At 44.7% G+C, this 19,402-nt stretch overlaps 1 protein-coding gene across 2 annotated transcripts; it reads right to left on the bottom strand.

Annotated features, from left to right (window-relative positions):
• Positions 1–409: 409 nt before the first annotated feature.
• Polr2d (RNA polymerase II subunit D) lies at positions 410–12,455 on the bottom strand. 2 transcript variants are annotated; one of them, XM_036204891.1, is made up of 4 exons: positions 12,333–12,455; positions 8,482–8,662; positions 2,411–2,506; positions 410–1,155 (listed from the first exon to the last, which is right to left on the bottom strand). In XM_036204891.1, the coding sequence occupies exons 1-4, from the start codon at positions 12,424–12,426 to the stop codon at positions 1,077–1,079; spliced, it is 450 nt and encodes a 149-aa protein (XP_036060784.1). In that variant the 5' UTR covers positions 12,427–12,455; the 3' UTR covers positions 410–1,076. The 2 variants fall into 2 exon arrangements, with proteins under 2 accessions (XP_036060784.1, XP_036060785.1); XM_036204892.1 differs by lacking the exon at positions 2,411–2,506.
• Between the last annotated feature and the right edge of the window lie 6,947 nt (positions 12,456–19,402).

The raw sequence follows: 19,402 nt of genomic DNA, 5'->3' as shown, positions 1-19,402 counted from the left end.
ATGTCACTGGCCCTATAATCGCATAGGGAGTAGCACTATTAGGTGTGGCTTTGATGGAGTGTGTCACTGGGGACAGGCTTTTCGGTCTTTTGCTCAAGCTTTGCTCCGTGTCAGTCAACTGACTTCCTGTTGCCTGTAACATGTAGCAGTCTCAGCTCCAGTACCACGTCTGTCTGCACACCACAACTCTCCCCACCATGATGAACTTTTGAAACTGTAAGTGAGCCACCCCAATTAAATATTTCCCTTATAAGGGTGGCCATGGTCATGGTGCCTCTTCACAGCAATAGAAACCCTAAGACAGTAGTTATACACCCAAATGTGCTCTGCTAGCCTCCTTACATGGACACACATACTTGCATACACACATACATGCATGGAGACAACACACAAACAGAAACAAAAGGAATTTCAGCGATAGAATGTTCCTCAAAGGTACAGCACTTGTCTAGCATGTGCCATGGATCATGTACCCCCTCCCCATAAATAAATAAATAACATTCTTAAAAAAAAAAAAAATAATCAAACCGTGACAGTGTTCTGGTTTATCTCTCCTTTTGCAACTAGGTAAGAACATTCTTCCCCTAGTCAAGTTTTTTATATAACAGTTTAGTTTTACAAAGTACAAACTATATTTATATTAAAAATTGAAATGTCAAGAACAAATAACACAGGGTCCAAAAAACCAAGGTGAGAGGTAGTGAACCTATCACTCTCCCTCACCAGATCCCCTTGCAGCACACTTGACCATAACAGTCCTTACAAGGCTGCAACAGGAAGACACAATAATTATGATCTAACAGTCACTGAGGAGACAGCAACCCAGACCATCACCAGGCCAGCCTTTTCCCTCCAAAAGCCAAGCCGTGAGCAATGGCTCACACTTGGAGTCCCAGCACTTGGGAGGCTGAGGCAGGAGGTCTGTCATGAGTTTGAGGATCACAGAGTGGCACTGTATCTCAATAAAGCAAACAGTACAAAAGCAGTCCAGATGTCCTCTGCAACATCACTCCTGTGTGATGCTGACGGAGACGTGGTGCTGTTCTGGAGCAGCCTCAGGACCAGGTGTCTGGACATCAGTACTGGAAGCTGCGCTTGGTCTGGATATCGTCGAGAATCTGCTGCAGTTCCTCATCTTCGAAACGCCCTTCCAGGCTGCAAGAAGACCAGTACACTTAAGTGAGCTAGCGACCGCCACTTTTCTCACACTGTCTTCCAAAGAGAGCTCATCTCTGAGTACAGCTCACTTAGCTCTACCACTTTCCAGCTTAAGCTAAATTTCTTTCCAACATTCCCTTATAGAAACACTAAAAACGGCAAATATATAAAAGATTTTTAAAAGCCTTAACAGTCACACATTTACATTAAATTTTTGCTTTGTTTATTTTAGTTTGGCTTGTTTTTGAGATAGGGTCTCATTATACAACCCCAGCTGGCCTGGAACTCACAGAGAAGGGCCTGCCTTTGCTAGGATTAAAAGCACAAACTACTAGGCCCTGCAATGATTCACTTTTTAGTCATTTACTTGTTGACTGACTTAATGATCGTGTCTAATATGTGTTATCCCCAATACCACAGAAGTGAATCCTGGAATATCTTTTTGGGTAACAGAAATAGCCACGCTGATTTTACTGGACACGGTATAACTGTTTTACTACTACCTACAGTGGAGACTTCTGATTGTTTCTTAGGCTCCTTTGTGAGGTCTGGGGAGAAAAACTCGGACCCTCACACACAATGAGCAAGAGCTCTACCGCTGAGCTATATCCCTAGCACCCTGTTCCGTATCCTTCCTGTCAATGTGGTCTGAAACCATCATCCTCAGGCTGGCAAGATGGTGCAGCTGATAAAGGTGGCTTGCCACCAAATCTAACAACCTGAGCTTGATCCTGGGAGCTTCCATGGTAAAAGGGGAGAATTAACTACCCTAAATTGTCCACTGACCCTCACATGCTTAATATGACAAACCTGCACACCCATGTGCACACATACATAGATGAAAAAAAAAAAAAAAAACTCTTGGTTTTACTCAATTACTGAGCAACCCTCAATGAAACATTACACTATTAAGATAAGAATTTATACTGTATCAAGGTGATAATAGAAAAATAAATTAATTAATCTAAAAAATAAATAAATAAAAACCCCTCAAACTACTGCTCACATCTGAAATCCTAGCTCTTGACACGTGGAAGCAGGACAATCAGGAGCTCACGGAAGCCTTGCCCACCTGAGAATACCAACAACAAGAAAACCACCCCGTCATCTCTCCAACACCATGAAACCGCATCCGCACTCAGTGCTGGCGTGTCTCAACCCAAAGGTTAAATGCACACAATGTTTACATCTACCAACCTGACTAAAAGAAATCTGTATAACGCATACAAAACTTGTCCCATCCAGTACTAACCTTGGAATTAGAGCTTTGGACTCCTCAGCAGTCTCTGGACAAAGATTGGCTAAACAGGCCAACTCAAATTTATGTAGCTTTTTCTGGAGAAGCAAGCTGATTGTAGGGAAAATTAAAACACAGACAGACAAACAATACAGTGTGAGTGAAGCAAGAGCAGTAACGGGGAGAAATGAGTATGATCAAAATAAACTCTACGCCTGTATAAAAATGATGTCAGTGTCGTAACAGAGCCCATTACGATGTATAATTAATATGTGCTAAAGAAAAACCAAAAAGTCAAATGCCAGACAATGATCACCAGCAAACAGAAGTTGACAAACCTTACAGTCTTTGATGACGGTCAGGTGGCAATGAATCCCCCTTTGAATCACTTCCTATTCCTACCCCTGAAAAACATTCCAGGAAAAAGAAAAGGAGACAGCAGGCAGAGCCAAGGAAAGGGAGGGAGCATAGCAGGGCAGATGCACCTGCCGGGTTAGAGGTCACACAGTGGTTCAGAGTTCACTGCTACATTTCCACAGGGCCCAGGCTCCATTCCCAGTACCCACATGGTAGCTCACAACTGTCTGAAATTCCAGATCCATGGGCTCTGACACCTCTCTTTGTCTTGTATAATATTAGAGGGACCAGCCTTAATATTATACATCCCAGGGACTCAGGAGAGAGAACTACTAATGGTGACGAGACTGTTTTTGGGAAATAGAATCTCAGCACACCGAGCTCTATAGTCCACTTGCTTTAATTCCTCTGGCACAACATCCTATTTACACAGCTTCAGTTCTGTTCTCATGCCTAGCTCCTTTCTTGCCTGATTTCTCTCTATATTTATCTATTGCTTCCTCTAAGTTCTATCTTAATTCTCTTGTCTTAATTCTGCCTCATCTAGGTCCTTTTCACCTTGTTCTTACCCAGCTAGGACTTCCCCAACTGACTCTCTGGTCAAAATCCTCCTTATCCCTCTCCATTCTCCACATTCCCCCTAAGTCTCCCAGCAATCAGTTATAAACCCAAGCAATAGCAGTCCTCTGGTCAAGCAAGGACACCAGGCTTGAATTCTATGGGGTCCTAAAGGCAGGTAAGAAATTTCCTCAGGCAGTGATTGTCAGGCTTCCAGGGTCAAACGGAGGGGTGATAAGAATCACATAGAGGGGCAGTAATTATCATTTGCAACCCAAAAGGGGAAATGACTAAAATTAGGTAATATCTAAGAAGAGGGATTTTTTTTGTTGTTTTGTTTTGTTTTGTTTTGTTTTTCGAGACAGGGTTTCTCTGTAGCTTTAGAGCCTGTCCTGGACTAGCTCTGTAGACCAGGCTGGCCTCGAACTCAGAGATCCACCTGCCTCTGCCTCCCAAGTGCTGGGATTACAGGTGTGTGCCACCACCGCCCAGCTCAGAAGAGGGATCTTATGTGCACAACTATAACCTTAAATGTAACTGGTAGAAAATGTTAAGAATCTATAAGTTGCTGAATCAATGGGAGAAAATAAAATTGCCTTCTTTTTTCCTGTGGCTCCTATCTGTCCAAACTATCTGCTGTTTTTCTGCAGGGTGGGGAAAAAGGTGTGCTGGTTGCTAGGCAACCTGTGTACAGCTAGATGCCTCTGGTGATAGTTAAAGGGAGGTCTGGAACTAGAGGTAAGATTTGGGAAAGGAGGAAGTTAAGCTTAATTGGCACATCCTCCAGGCCTTCTCAAACAGGTAGTCTGGATGCTTAAGCCTGTTCTTAGCACAGAGGTATCTCTGATAAGGTACTTTCCTCCATCTGGTGATGGACCTGGCCGGATGCTGCCAATGACGATAATTACAGGGATGCTTGAACTGGGGTTCTGGCTGTGCATAGCTGTCAGCCCACAAGGTTATCTAAATATTCCTTTAGTAGAGGGGAAATGGTGCCCAATAAATGATGGAAATGCTAAAATAGCACACAAGAAACTCATAGCAGGAAAAACCAGATACCACCAAGGCTCCTTGAGCCTCAGCTTGACCTCTGGAAGGCTCTGGCTTTTTCCAGGTATTAGCTTGTCATAATCAGCTGAAATCCTACTTTTGTATTTGTGGCTTGCAGCATCTTTGGCCTCCATGTGTATTGGGCACTCATGTGGTGCAGAGGCACAACATAAAACACACAATCACCAACACATAAAAACAAATTTAGTAAATATTTTTATTTTTATTTCTTTTTTTTTTTTTTGAGCTGAGGATTGAACCCAGGGCCTTGGGCTTGCTAGGCAAGTGCTCTACCATTGAGCTAAACCCCCAACCCAGTAAATATTTTTAAAAAATCAGCCAACGACACCTCATGAAAACCTCAAAGGCCATAAAAGCTTACCTCCAGAAAGTGATTCTCTAGCTCTTTGATCTTCCTGCCACATTTGATAAATTAATGTCAGACAACCAAGGGGTTTGACTGGATAGACTAGTAAGTATGTTGACATGGAAGTAACTCCTTTACACTGAAAAAGAAACACACTAAACTCTGCTTTGTGCAAACCTGTGTGTAAACTGCATCTTTAGGATTTTCATGATCTACACCATAAGATAAGGCCTATTAGGATGACTTTAATTACACTTTTTTTGAGGGGGGGTTTCCGAGACAAGATTTTTCTATGTAGCTTTGAGCCTTTCCTAGAACTCACTTTGTAGACCAGGCTGGCCTCAAACTCACAGAGATCTGCCTGGCTCTGCCTCCTGAATGCTGGGATTAAAGGCATGTGCCACCACTGCCTAGTGACTTTAATGACATATTAAGAAGTTATATTTGGGAGCCTGGAGAGACGGCTCAGCAGTAATAGTACTTGCTAACCTCCAGGACAGGAGTTTGGTTCCTAGCATCCACACTGTGTGGCTCACAGAGGTCTACAACTCTTTTGACCTCTGCTATGCTGGTACTGAATCCACATACAGACAAGCAGGTACATACATATAAACCAAATGAAACCAACCAAACAAACAAACAAAAAAGGTGGATCTTTGTGAGTTAGAAGACAGCCTGGTTTAATATCAAATTCTAGATGAGCCAGGGCTATAGATAGTGAGACCCTGTCTCAAAAATTATATACAGCCAAAATCCCTGTCTTAAAAAAAAGTATATAATATAATATATATATATACACATATACATATAAATATATACATATAAAATAAAAACAAATAAAAGAAATTCAATTTGGGTGGCAGTGAGTACATGAAGGCATATACTAGCAACCCCAAAATTTGTGATGCAGGAGAGAATATTGACCTTGAGGCAAGGCTGAAGGTTTTTTGTTTGTTTATTTGTTTTTGAGACAGGGTTTTTCTGTATAGCCCTGGCTATCCTGGAACTCACTACTGCCTCTGCCTCCTGAGTGCTGGGAATAAAGGTGTGCACCACCAATGCCCAGCAAGTCTGAGCTTTATAATGAGATTCTGTCTCAAGAAGTAAATAGAGCCGGGCAGTGGGTGGCACACGCCTTTAATCTCAGCACTCAGGAGGCAGAGCCAGTCGGATCTCGGTGAGTTCGAGGCCAGCCTGGTCTACAGAGTGAGATCCAGGAGAGGCACCAAAACTACACAGAGAAACCAAAACAAAACCAAACACCAAAAACGGGTTGGGGATTTAGCTCAGTGGTAGAGCGCTTGCCTAGCAGGCACAAGGCCCTGGGCTCCCTGCCCCCCAAAAAAGTATGGGTGTATGTTCAGGGGCTAGAGAGATGGCTCAGAGGTTAAGAGCACTGGCTGCTCTTCCAAAGGTCCTGAGTTTAATTCCCAGCAACCACATGGTGGCTCACAACCATCTGTAATGAGATCAGGTAGGTGCCCTCTTCTGGCCTGCAGGGATATGTGCAGACAGAACACTGTATACATAATAAATAAACAAATCTTAAAAAAAAAAAAAAAGAAAGGAAGGAAGGAAGAAGGAAAAGAGTAAATAAGTAAATAAATGAATGAACAAATAGGTGGGGGCTGGAGAGGTGGCACAGTGGTGGAGAGCACTGGTCATTCTCACAGAAGAGGACCCAGGTTTGCTTCCCAGCACCAACACCGTTGCTTACAACTATCAGTAACTCCAGTTCCAAGAGATCTGACCTTCTCTTTGGGCCTCCATAGGCTTCGGCACCTACTTAATGTACATATATACATTCCCACAAACACTCATGCACATAAAATAAACAAATAAATGGACAAATGAATAAACAAATAAAATTCTATCTAGGATACAGTGGTATAGTGGGTGGTTAGCACATACAAAGTACCCTATAAACAGAGAGGTTAGATTCTGATGGGGTAGATGAATGGATAGAAGAAATAGATAGGATATAGACAAGAAAAGAAAAGTGGGGTTTCCGGGCGGTGGTGGCACAGGCCTGTAATCCCAGCACTCGGGAGGCAGAGGCAGGCGGATCTCTGTGAGTTGGAGGCCAGCCTGGTCTACAAAGCGAGTTCCAGGAAAGCCTCCAAAGCTACAGAGAAACCATGTCTCGAAAAACCAAAAAAAAAAAAAAAAAAAAGAAAGAAAGAAAAAAAAGTGGGGTTAGAGAGAGATCTCAGCAGTTAAGAGCACTGGCTGCTCTTCCACAGGACCTGTGTTCAATTCCCCGTACCAGGGTGGTGGTGCACAACCATCCCTAACTCTGGTTGCCTCTACAAACACCAAGCATGAATGAGATACACAAACCATACATACATGCAGGCAAAACACTCATACACTTAAAATTATAGACTATAAACAAAAAATAAAATAATCTTGAAAATAAGTGGTTAATAAAAGTTTGTCCATATATAAGCAAACATTTTGATGAGGGCTTCAAGCCTCCAATTACCTTTTTTTTTTTTGAGACAGGTTCTGTCTAAATAGTGCTGGAACTTGCTATCTAGACCAGGCTGGACTCAAACTCACAGAGATTCTCCTGTTTCTGTCTCCCAAATTCTGGAATTAAAGGTATGTGCCATATATCCGGCTAGGTTTGTTTCTTCAATGCTTATGTGTGGTTTATTAATTTAACTGTGTGTGTGTGTGTGTGTGTGTGTGTGTGTGTGTGTGTGTGTGTGTGTGTGAGAGAAAGCATACATGCTCAGAGGACAACTTTTGGGAATTCAGACTCAGAGCTTCCGGGTGAATCTGGTTTTTATATATTCTCAGGCTATCAGGTTTACACAGAAATCACACACTCCCCCGACCCACCTCCAACCCCACCCCACCCCTCGCCCCCAGAGAAGGTTTCTCTGTGTAGCTCTGGCTATCTTGAAACTCAATAGATAAGGCTGGGCACAAATTCAAAGCACTTGCCTCTGCCTCCTGAGTGTTGGGATTAAAAAGCTGACCCACCACCACCACCTGGCTAGGAACCACTTTTTACACACTGGGCCATTTCACTGGCTCCATTTTTGTTTTTGTTTTGTTTCGTTTTGTTTTGAGACAAGATTTATCGGTTAGTTTGCAGCCTGTCCTAGAATTCACTCTGTAGACCAGGCTGGCCTCAAACCCAGAGATCATCCTGCCTCTGCCTCCCAAGTGCTAGGATTAAAGGTGTGCGTCACCAGCACCCTGTTTGTGTTTTTAAGACTCAAGGACTCAAAGTTTTGAACCCACTATGCAGCTAAGGATGACCTTGAACTCCCTGATCCTATTGCCTCTACCTCTCATAGGAATCTATAATAATAAAACTAGGTGGGGCTGGAGAGATGGCTCAGCAGTTAAGAGCACTGGCTGCTCTTCCAGAGGACCTGGGTTCTGAGTCCCAGCACCTACATGGTGGCTCACAAACTGCCTGTAATTCCAGTCCTGGGGATCTGATACCCACTTCTGACCTCTGTAGGCAGTGCATAGTGCAGAGACATACAAGCTGGCAAAACACTCATAGCACTGAGCTGGGTGTTATATGGTGGCGTACACCTTTGATCCCATTACTCGGGAGGCAGAGGCAGGCAGATCTGTGAGTTGAAGGCCAGCCTGGTCTACAAAACAAGTTCCAGGATAGCCAGGGTTGTTACAGAGAAACTTTGTCTCAACAAACAAAAACAAAAAACCCACCTCATAACACATACATACATGAGTAAATTTTGTCTTTTAACTTATTTTTAGCACCCACCTACGAACACTGGCAATGGTCTCTCTGTTTTTGAAACGACTGAACCGGGCTGTATAGTTGAGGGTTTTCATGAAAACCTCTGAAAGCTCCTGCTCATCTTCCGCACTCTCATTCTGTTGCTTGCGATGCTCCAGAAGCATGTGAACTTCAGAGTTGAGGAGTGTCTCAGCTGTTTCAAACTCTGCAAGAAGAGCAAGTGTGAACTCCTCTTAGAAAGCATGCCTTTGCCAATCCCAGCACTTGGGAGGCAGAGGCAGGATGATCTGAGTTTGAGGGCAGCCTGGGCTACATCAGTGAGCTGCAGGACAAAATACAGAGACTCAAAAACAAACACCTGTAAACAGAGGTGGAGCTTTTTGTCCCAAATACCTGGTAGCTGCTTCCCAAATGACCACACAGAGACATATATTACTAACTAATTACTTCTTATATATTTAAATTAACCCATTTCCATTCATCTATTTATTGCCACATGATCTGTGGCTTATTGGTTCTCTGGCATCTTGCTCCTTGGGCAGCTCACACGAATCTCTTTGACTCCGCCCTTCTTCATCCCAGTCCTGTTTGATTGTACCACCTAACCTTATCTTGCCTGGCCATAGGCCAAAACAGCTAGCTTTATTATCAACCAATGTGAGAAATACATATTCACAGCATACAGAAGGATCATCCCACAGCAAACACCAAACACCAAAACCAGAGGGCTGGAGAGATGAGCACGTACTGCTCTTACAAGAAGTTCAATTCCCAACACCCACATCAAACACCTCACAGCACCTCTGGCCTCCTTAGGCACCTGCACACATAATAAAAATAAAAATTGGTGGCGCACGCCTTTAATCCCAGCACTCGGGAGGCAGAGGCAGGCGGATCTCTGCCAGTTTGAGGCCAGCCTGGGCTACAGAGTGAGTTCCAGGGCAGCCAGGACTATACAGAGAAACCCTGTCTCGAAAAACAAACAAATAAACAAAATAAATAAAAGAAGAAGACAAAAGATAAAGCCACTTTCCGGGACTGGGCAGATGATTAGGAGGATAAAGTATTTGCCTCTCGGAGTTGGGGATTTAGCTCAGTGGTAAAGCGTTTGCCTAGCAAATTGCAAGGCCCTGGGTTCCGTCCTCAGCTCTGGAAAAAAAAATAAAGTATTTGCCTCTCAAGTGTGAGAAGCAGAACTAACAAAATAGGTATAGTGGGGTACCTGCAATCCAGCAGTTGGTAGAGACAGGCGATTGATTCCCTGGGGCAAGCTGACTAGTTAGGTCGGCTGAACTGGTTAGGTCAGCTGAACTGATGAGTTAGTTCAGCAAGTGATTTTGCCTCAGTACGAGGAAAATAATCAAGAAAGTTACTTAACCCCAGGCCTCTATAAGCACCTGCATCAAGAACATGTGCCTACATATAAGTACATACTACATACATACATACATACATACATACATACATATATATACACACACACATTAACGTCACCATCTGGACTGGGAATGTAGCTCAGACAATAGAATGTCTCCCCAGTATGCACAAAGCCATGCATTCCACCTACAGCACCACATACACTGGGCACATGGCTGTAATCCCAGCACTTGGGAGGCAGAGACAGGAGAACCTCTGCATGTTTGATGCCTATATCAATATCTATATAGAGAATTCCAGGCTAGACAGTGCTACATGAGACTGTGTCTCAAAAAATGGGGGCGGAGGAGCAGGAGCAAATGGCTTAGTAGTTGAGAGGGTGTGATGTTCTTGCAGAGAACCCAAATTCAGCTCCCTGCACCCAGTCAACAACTGCCCATAAATCCAGCTCCAGGCAATGCGATTCCTTTGGACTCCACAGGCACCTTTATACAAATGATGGCTCTCTCTCATACACAAACACAATTTTTTTTCTGAGACAGGGTTTCTCTGTGTATCCATGGCTGTCCTGGAACTCCCTCTGTAGACCAAGCTGGCCTCAAACTCACAGAGAATCACCAGCCTCTGCCTCCTGAGTGCTGGGATTGAAGGAGTGCGCCACCAACCAGTTTTTGTTATCTTTTAATTATTAATTTACTTATTTATTTAGAGACAAAGTTTCTCTGTATAACAGCTCTAGCTGTCCTGAAACTCACTCTATAGACCAGGCTGGCCTCAACTCACAGAGATATGGCTGGCTCTGCCTCCCGAGTGCTGGGATCAAAGGCGTGCACCACCACTGCCCAGCCTCCCCTGCACCTCCGTTTAGTTTGTTTTAACATGTATAGTCCTTATGTTTGCTTAGCAAGTGCTTTTACCTGCTGAGCAAGCTCTCCAGACTCAGACACAGTGCTATAATTTCAAAGAAAAGAGATCTAAGACCCTTCTCTAATAAACATTTTCTAGGTGAACTCTCTCTCTCTCTCTCTCTCTCTCTCTCTCTCTCTCTCTCTCACTCACACACACACACACACACACACACACACACACACACACACAAGTTATCAGGAAACAAAAAAGGAAAATAAAAAAGATTAGGGATGGGTGGTGGTGGGCACGCCTTTAATCCCAGCACTGGGAGGCAGAGCCAGGAGATCTGTGAGTTCGAGGCCAGTCTGGGCTACAGAGTGAGATACAGGACAGGTGTAAAGCTACAGAAACTCTGTCTCGAAATCCCCCCACACCCTCCAAAAAATTAGTGAATCCTTGTACAGATATTTTAAGAACAAAATGTATTGCTCTTTGTTCCTAAAGAAGGAAAAACTCATTGTTCAATACCCTATCTGGTCATTTTTCTGTAGAGACGTGGTTACAGACAACAGTGGCTCAGGGGCTGGGGATGTAGCTCAGTTGATAGAGTGTTTGTCTAGCGTGCACCAAACCTAGGTTTAATTCCTGGCACTGTAAAAGAGGCAGGAGGATGGGAAGGTCAAGGTCATTCTTACCTACTTATCTAGTTTCAGGCCAGTCTGGGATATGTTGAGCCCCTGTCTCAAGACAAAACTCACAAAAAGCACAGGTTGAATCCTGGGGTCTTACTACAAGGCCCAGAATAGCCTTGAACTCTTGGGCTCAAACTATTCACCTACCACAGGCTCCGAGTAGCAGGAGCAGGGTACTATGCCCTGCTGCTGGCACATTTATCCATCGAACAGCAGGCACCAGCCATCCCAGACTGGAATCCATCTTGCTCCCAACTGTTCTTCCTACCTCAAAAAGATAAAAGGAGGGCCCAGAAACCAATGACAACAGCATTTCTGCTCAGAGACAATGGTAAGAGTATGCACACTCCTGCCCTACATACTTTGAAACGCTTTTGAATGGGGCCATAGCTCAGCTTCTGTCAGCTGCCAATTTAGAAACAAGACCTCTGCTCCAGATCTGTCTTTTGCATGCCAGAAAACGGACATAAATACCCCTAACGTCAAGAGTGAGGGCACATGCCCTTAATTCCAGCACTCGGGAGCATGAGACAGGAATGTGACAAGTTGTTGGCCAGCCTAGGATACATAACAAGACATTCAAAAAACAAAACCGCCGGCGTGGTGACGCACGCCTTTGATTCGAGATCACAAGGCAGAGGCTGGCTGATCTCAGCGAGTTCAGGGCCAGCCTGGTCTACAATATAAGTTGAGGCACTGTTTCAAACAATAACAACAAAACAATAACAAGTGGCACTACAAGAGTAGGGTATATGGATGTCTACGATTCCAAACACCCGAGCGTGGAATCTATTAATAAGGACTTTCCTCCAAAGAATTAACTAAACAACGCCAGGGTTCGTTGTGCCATGCTGACCAATCCCCTGCGCGTGTCAGGGCCAGGGCTAACCAGGGAGCGAATAACGACTATAACTCAAGGACCATGTCACCTCCGAGTCCAGCTGTCCCGGGTCTCACCTTTGGGAAAGATGAGCTGAGAGGCGTCTTCCTCTACGTCGCCAGCCCGCGGATCGCTGCCGCCGGCCGCCATTGCTTTAGGAAGTAATGCCATAGACACCGCCGGAACCGGAATAAGAGAGAACGGGCTACATCCAGGAAAACAACCAATCCGGCGGAGGGGCGTGGCCAGGAGAAGGGGCGGGCCCTGGTGGAAGGGGCGGACCCAGAGGGAAGGGGCGGGCCCTGAGGGAGCTGCGTAAACCTGGAGGGAAAACACCGGGAGGAACCCACGAGACTGGCTTCACCGCGCGAGGAGGACTCAGGTCGCAGACCTGCTGGCTCCCGGTCGTTAGACGGGGTTCTCTACTGCCCGGCTTGGAGATAAACTTATTTCCTGCAATACGCCCTTGCCGTGGGACCTGGGACTTTGAATAAGCCGTTTCGGGAGAAAAGGATTAAGTGAAGTGCAGGAATGAACTAAGTGCGTGACTGACCCAAGGAATGGCCTAGGATGGGAAGCTGGGTAGGTGACGACAGAAACATACTGGAATGTCTTTCAATGATTTGATTATGTAAAGAGAAAATTTATTAACCCCGATGTGTTAGTCATGTAGTAAACTGCTGGGCAAGAGGATAAGGAGTTGGGAGAGCGGTGTGTAGCGGCAGATGTCTTTATCCCGGCAGTTGGGAGGCAAAGACAAGAGGATCTTTGAGTTCAAGGATAGCCTCATCTACATAGTTTATAGTTCCAGAACAGCCAGGGCTACAGAGCGAGATCCTGTCTCAAACAAAACAAAACAAACGAACAAACAAAAACAACGTTCAAGAAGAGCCTTAGTTATATAGCAAACTCCATGATTCCATGCCAATTTAGGTTACATACCATCCTGTTGCAAAATGGGGTGGGGTTAGGGTTAAATTGTCTAGTGGCCTGGCGTGGTGGCACACGCCTTTAATCCCAGCACACAGGAGGCAGAGCCAGGCGGATCTCTGTGAGTTTGAGGCTACTATGGTCTACAAAGTGAGAATCTTTTTTAGTATGTCTGTTGGGACATTTGAATGATAAGTAGAAAGTTAATGAAAAGTGATGCTGTTTTCAACACAAGAGAAAACAAAACTTTGTACAATAAGGAAAAGAATCTTCCCTAGTGCTTGGCTCATTAGTAAACAGTAATAAACTCTGCTAACTTAATAAACAAGGGCTGAAGGGGTTGGAGAAATGGTTCTGTGACTAAGAGCTCTGATGCACTTTCAGAGGACCTGGGTTCAGTTCCCAACACCCTCACTAGGTGGCTTACAAACACCTGTGACTCCAGCTACAAGGGATCCAAAGCCCTTTCTAGCCTCTTTTGGAGCACATACACACAAAATAAATCTTTGTTGTTGTTTGTTTGTTTGTTTTTCTTTTCTTTTTTGAAAGTAATCTTTTCTTTTAAAATATATTTATTAAAAAGTTTTTCATTTTACATACCAACCCCAATCCCCCTCCCTCCCACTCTACCCCCATCCACTCCTCAGAGTGGGTAAGGCCTCCCATGGTAGTCAACAAAGTCTGGCATACCAAGTTGAAGGAGAGCCTAGCCCCTCCCCATTGTATCAAGGCTGAGCAAGGTATCCCAGCACAGGGGTTCCATCCTCAGTTCAAAAACAAAACAAAACAAAACAAAAACATCAGAAGTGAACTGAACTGCCCTCTGGGGTTCTCCCATTGTGATGTAAGCCGGTATTTAAGACCTCTTCCCTCCTTCAATAAACGGCATTCGGCATGAAGAAGAAGGAGAAGAAAAAAAGGGGATCAAGATCATGATGGGGAAATCTACAGAGACAGCTGACCAGTGCTAGTTGGAGCTCACTCACTCTGGATTGACAGCTCAGGAACCTGCATGGGACTGAACTAGGCCTGCTGAATGTGGGTGACAGTTGTGTGGCTTGATCTGTTTGTGGGGTCCCTGGCAGCAGGACCAGGACTTATCCCAGGTGCATGGACTGGCTTTTTGTTTGTTTTTCCAGACAGGGTTTCTCTGTTGTCAAAATAAATTTTTTTTTTTAAGATATATTTATTTATTATGTATACAGCATGTATGACTGCAGGCCAGAAGAGGGCACCAGATCTCTTTACAGATGGTTGTGAGCCACATGTGGTTGCTGGGACTTGAACTCAGGACCTCTGGAAGAGCAGTCAGTGCTCTTAACCTCTGAGCCACCTCTCCAGCCCCAAAATAAATCTTTTTTAAAAAACTGATTGAAAGCCGGAAGGTGGCACACGCCTTTAATCCCCAGCACTCGGGAGGCAGAGGCAAGGTGGATCTCTGTGAGTTCCAGGACAGCCTGGTCTACAAAGCGAATTCCAGGACAGGCTCCAAAGCTACACAGAGAAACCCTGTCTCAAAAAACCAAAATAAAAAAAAAAAAAGGGGGTGGTGGTGGTGGAAGGGTTTAGGGAAGGGCTGGAGAGATGGTTCAGTGGTTAAGAACTCTGGCTGCACAGGGAAACCCTGTCTCGAAAACAAACAAACAAAAAAGAACACTGGCTCTTCTTCAATTCCCAGCAACTTCTCTGGCCTGCAGTCAGACATGCAGACAGAGCACTGTATACATAATAGATAAATAAAAAAATTTTTTTAAGTGTTTGTGGACAAGGAAAGAAAAAGCGGGCTCCCTTACATGGCAGCTTCTTGTTCCCAGAAGACTTTGGGAGAAACAGCAGAAAAGCATGGAGACAGGTACCTAAACAGGACCACCCATAGTGGAAAGGGGAGATCCCAGGGGCCCTATAAAATACCCAAGCCAGAGTCCATTTAGGAATTCTGACCTGGGGCCTCTCTTATCCCTCAGGAGTAAAGCTGTTATTTTCCCTTTCACCATGGCTCTGTCTTCTGTCTTTCCCAGGTGTACAAATTCTTTGTCCATACCAGGGAGTGAGCTGGATGGTTCCCCTAGATGGCCACCAGCACCCATGTTATAGAGCCTTAGAACCCACATAAAGTGCTCATAATCCAAGCATGGGGAGGAAGAAGATAGATACATTCCCTAGGGCTCACTGGCCAGCCAGCCAAACCTAATTGTAAATCAAGGGTGCTGATAGACCCTCCTCAAAGGATTTGGATGGCATTCTTTTTTTGTATGTTTGTTTGTTTTGTTTTTGTTTTTTGAGACAGGGTTTCTCTGTGTAGCTTTGTACCTTTCCTAGAACTCACTCTGTAGCCCAGGCTGGCCTCAAACTCACAGAGATCTGCCTGCCTCTGCCTCCCGAGTGCTGGGATTAAAGTCGTGCACCGCCACCACCGCCTGGCATTTTACCAGAAGCCTTTTCTGATTTTTTTTTTTTTTTTTTTTTTTTTTTTGCCAGAGTTGAGGACCGAACCCAGGGCCTTGCACTTGCTAGGCAAGCACTCTACCACTGAGCTAAATCCCCAACCGCAGCATTCTTGAGTATGACATCCAAGGTTGTTCTGTGGTCTGTACATGAATATATGTGTACCTGCATACACACACACATACACACACACACACACACACACACACACACACACACTGGGGGGTGGGAGGGCTCAGTGGGTAAAGACACTCACCACCAAGCCTGAGGAGCTGTTTGATTTCTGGCATCGACATGATGGAAGGAGAAAACTGACTCCCAAAATTTGTCCTTTGACCTCCAGGCATGCACCATGGTGCCTGAACATGTGCATGCACACAAAGTATAAGAAATTTAATGTTTTTCTTCCAAGAAGTGAGACATAATAGAATGTCCTTAGATCACTGGGTCACCCCTTGAGACGGGACTAATGTAGTCAGGACTCTTTTCACAACAGACTCTGAATTCCACCTTTGCCGGGGGATTTCCCTCCATCTCAGATGCGTTCTCCATGATGCCATGTGTAGTGAGGTCCTCAATAGAGCACCATGCCCTTCAGCTTCCGGAACTGTGAGGTTCTGGAGGTTAATCTTGATTACTCATCCTGACTGCCAATTTGAGTGGCTTTTATCCACTGAACCATCTCCCCCGCACACTCCCCATCCTTTTTTTTTTTTTTTTTTTTTTTAATTGTTTTTTGAGACAGCATTTCTCTTTGGGGCCTGTCCTGGAACTCACTCTGTACACCAGGCTATCCTCAAACTCACAGAGATCTGCCTGTCTCTGCCTCCTGAGTGCTGGGATTAAAGGCGTGGGCCACCACTGCCTGGCTCCCATCCTTGTTCTTATCAGGAATTCTAGCATTGTTTTATTTTATTTATTTTGTACACAGGAGTGTTTTGCCTGCATGTACGTCTGTGCATCACTTGTGTGCCTGGTGCCTGAGGAAGCAGTGAGCCTCCTTATGGGTACTGAGAATTGAACCTTGGTCCTTTGCAAGAATAAGCGCTCTTAATCACTGATCCAACTCTTCAGGCCTGTTATCTTGTTAAGATGGACTTACTCCAGCAAGCATTTGGAGAACTTGTCCTATCACGGTGCTGATCTAAGTGAGCCAGACATGAGCTTGGCCAGAGAGAATGGCACAATACTGTCCTATACCATATCACCACAACAGGATGGAAACCGACCTGGAGGGCAAACTGCCTCAGGGTAGGCAGGCTGTTGTGGGATGTTCTGTATGTCAAATGTGTTGCTCTGATTGGTTAATAAATAAAACATTGATTGGCCAGTAGCAAGGCAGGAAATATAGGCGGGACAAGCAGAAAAAAATTCAGGGAAGTGGAAGGCTAAGGCAGAGAGACACTGCCAGCCGCCTCCATGACAAGCGAGATGTAAGGTACCGGTAAGCCACAAGCCACGTGGCAAAGTATAGATTAATAAAAATAGGCTAATTTAAGATGTAAGAACCAGATAGCTAGAAGTCTGAGCCATAAGGCCAAACAGTTTAAATAATATAAATGTCTGTGTGTTTATTTTATAAGTGGGCTGTTGGACTGCCGGGGCTTGGCAGGACCTGGAGAGAAAATTCTCCAGCTACAGCAGGCCTTAAAACTCCAGATCTAGTGGGCACGAGGGTACATGGCCATTAATCCCAGCGCTGGGGTGGCAAAGGCAAATGGATCTCTGAGTCTGAGATCTGCATAGTGAATTCTGGGGCAGCAAAGGCTACATAGTGAAACCCTGTCTCAAACAAAACCTTCAGATCTCAAGCCAGCCAGAGGACTCAGTGGATCATGACTTGAGTTCAGTCTGAGCCCCATGTGGTGGAAGGAGAGAAGCAACTCCCAAAAGTTGTGTGCCCACACAAATACACACACAGGTAGAGTCACACAAATAAATAAACTGAACAAATAGCCAAGATCTCCTGGCTGGAATGTAACTCAATGGTAGAATACTTGCTTAGTATGTGTGAGGCTCGGGGTCAATCCTCAGATACACATACACACCTGTAAGGGGTGGGTGGATAGGTAGAGTGAGAAAGGACTCATGAACAGGACAGAGGGAGAGAGAGTCCAGAAATGTCAAGACAGCCTAAGTTTGTAGGTTTTCAAGCCTAGATATCACAGGCTGTTTGCAGAATCATACAAAACCCCCAATGGGCTCCATCCTTTTTGTATCTCTAATTATATTAATAACAAAGGGAAGGGTTACGTGAGTCATAAGGTCATGTGCCATTTCTTTGTTCCTTTGACCTCCTTAGTAACATTTACTAGCTTCCGCTCCCAAGAGAGATCCTTCCTCAACAAAGTGTCAATTCTCTGGAAAGTTGTCCTCTGACCTCCATCATGGGTACTGTGACATGTGTGTCCGTACATATACATACACAAACACACATTAAGAATGTAGCACACATATGCATATAATTTTCTCAGGATCTTTCCTAGCACTGGGGAGGCAGGTGGATATCTGTGAGTTCGAGGGCTACAGAATGAGTTCCAGAAAAGGTGCCAGAGCTATACAGAGAAACCCTGTCTTGAAAACAAAACAAAACAGAAATTCCCAGAATCTGGTTTCATCTGTATTTTAGGTTTTCTGAGCCTGTGTATCCATTATGATTTATTCTCTACAGAAGATGGCAGTTCTCTGATAAGGTTTGCGTAAATTCTGCTGTAGACTTAGCGCCACATAAAGTAGGATCTTGATGCTGGGGATATAGCTCAGTAGAGTGCTTGCCTGTCATGCATGAATCCCTGAGTTCTGACCTGAGCACCTCATAAAAGTGGGTGGTGTGTGCACACCTGTAATCCCAGCAGACTTTAGCTATACAGTGATTTTAAGGTCAGTTTAGGATACATGAGAACTTGCCACCCCTCAAAAAGGAGGGGGGCATAGAACTTGAAGGGTAGGTATGAGTTGTCCATACTTCAGTCAGTAACCCTAGTAATCTTACTTTGTCAAGCTGGACTTATTTGCTCTGTCTGCAACTTCAGGAAGCTTATCTTGACTTGAAACACAAGCCTCCCTCTACATGCCCAGGTTCACAAACAGTGGTTCTCAACCTATGTATGGGTCACAAACCCTTCGACAAACATCTGTCTCCAAAAATTTTTACATTGTGATTCATGATTCATAACAATAGCAAAATTAGTTATGAATAGCAATGAAAATAATTTTATGGTATGTGGGGGGGGTGTCACCACAAAGAACTATATTAAAGGGTTGCAGCATTGGGAAGGTTGAGAACCACTGTTCTGAAGGGTTTGACACTTGCCCATAATCCCACTTTATATAAAGCTCTGATGACAATTCAGATGGTTAGAGAGCCATCCAGCCATAGCACTGTGTACTGCACCTTGGTTAAGGAACTTCCAACAGGCTAGGGCTGAAGAGATGGTTCAGTGGTTAAGAAGCCTTGCTACACAATAAGCCTAGAGTTTGAATCCCACTTAACAAGCCAGGAGACAGGGTCTTATAGTATAGCCCTGGCTGAGTCTCCTGGAACGTTGAAGCTAGGCTGGCCTTGAACTCAAAAAGATCTGCCTTGTCTCTGCCCTTCTGAGTGCCAGGATTACAAGCATGGGACACCATGCCCCTCAAGTCCTGGGTGTTTTGCCTGCATGGACATGTCTGTGTATTGTGTGTGCGTGCAGGATCTAAGGAAGCTAGGAGAATGAGTCACATCCCCTGGAACTGGAGTTACAGATAGTTGTTAGCTGTCATGTGGCATGTG

This window comes from Onychomys torridus, chromosome 13 (genome assembly GCF_903995425.1).
Source record: "Onychomys torridus chromosome 13, mOncTor1.1, whole genome shotgun sequence".
Taxonomy (NCBI): domain Eukaryota; kingdom Metazoa; phylum Chordata; class Mammalia; order Rodentia; family Cricetidae; genus Onychomys; species Onychomys torridus.
This window is presented reverse-complemented; position numbering and strand designations above follow the sequence as displayed.

Bases quoted from the DNA above. Each gene is read 5' to 3' on its own strand.
- Polr2d (XM_036204891.1), bottom strand. From the start codon at position 12,426: ATGGCATTACTTCCTAAAGCAATGGCGGCCGGCGGCAGCGATCCGCGG. The intron at 8,663-12,332 runs GTGAGACCCGGG...CTCTTCTTGCAG, and splicing joins TCAGCTCATCTTTCCCAAAG to AGTTTGAAACAGCTGAGACA. The intron at 1,156-2,410 runs GTTAGTACTGGA...GTCTTCTTGCAG, and splicing joins TCCAAAGCTCTAATTCCAAG to CCTGGAAGGGCGTTTCGAAG.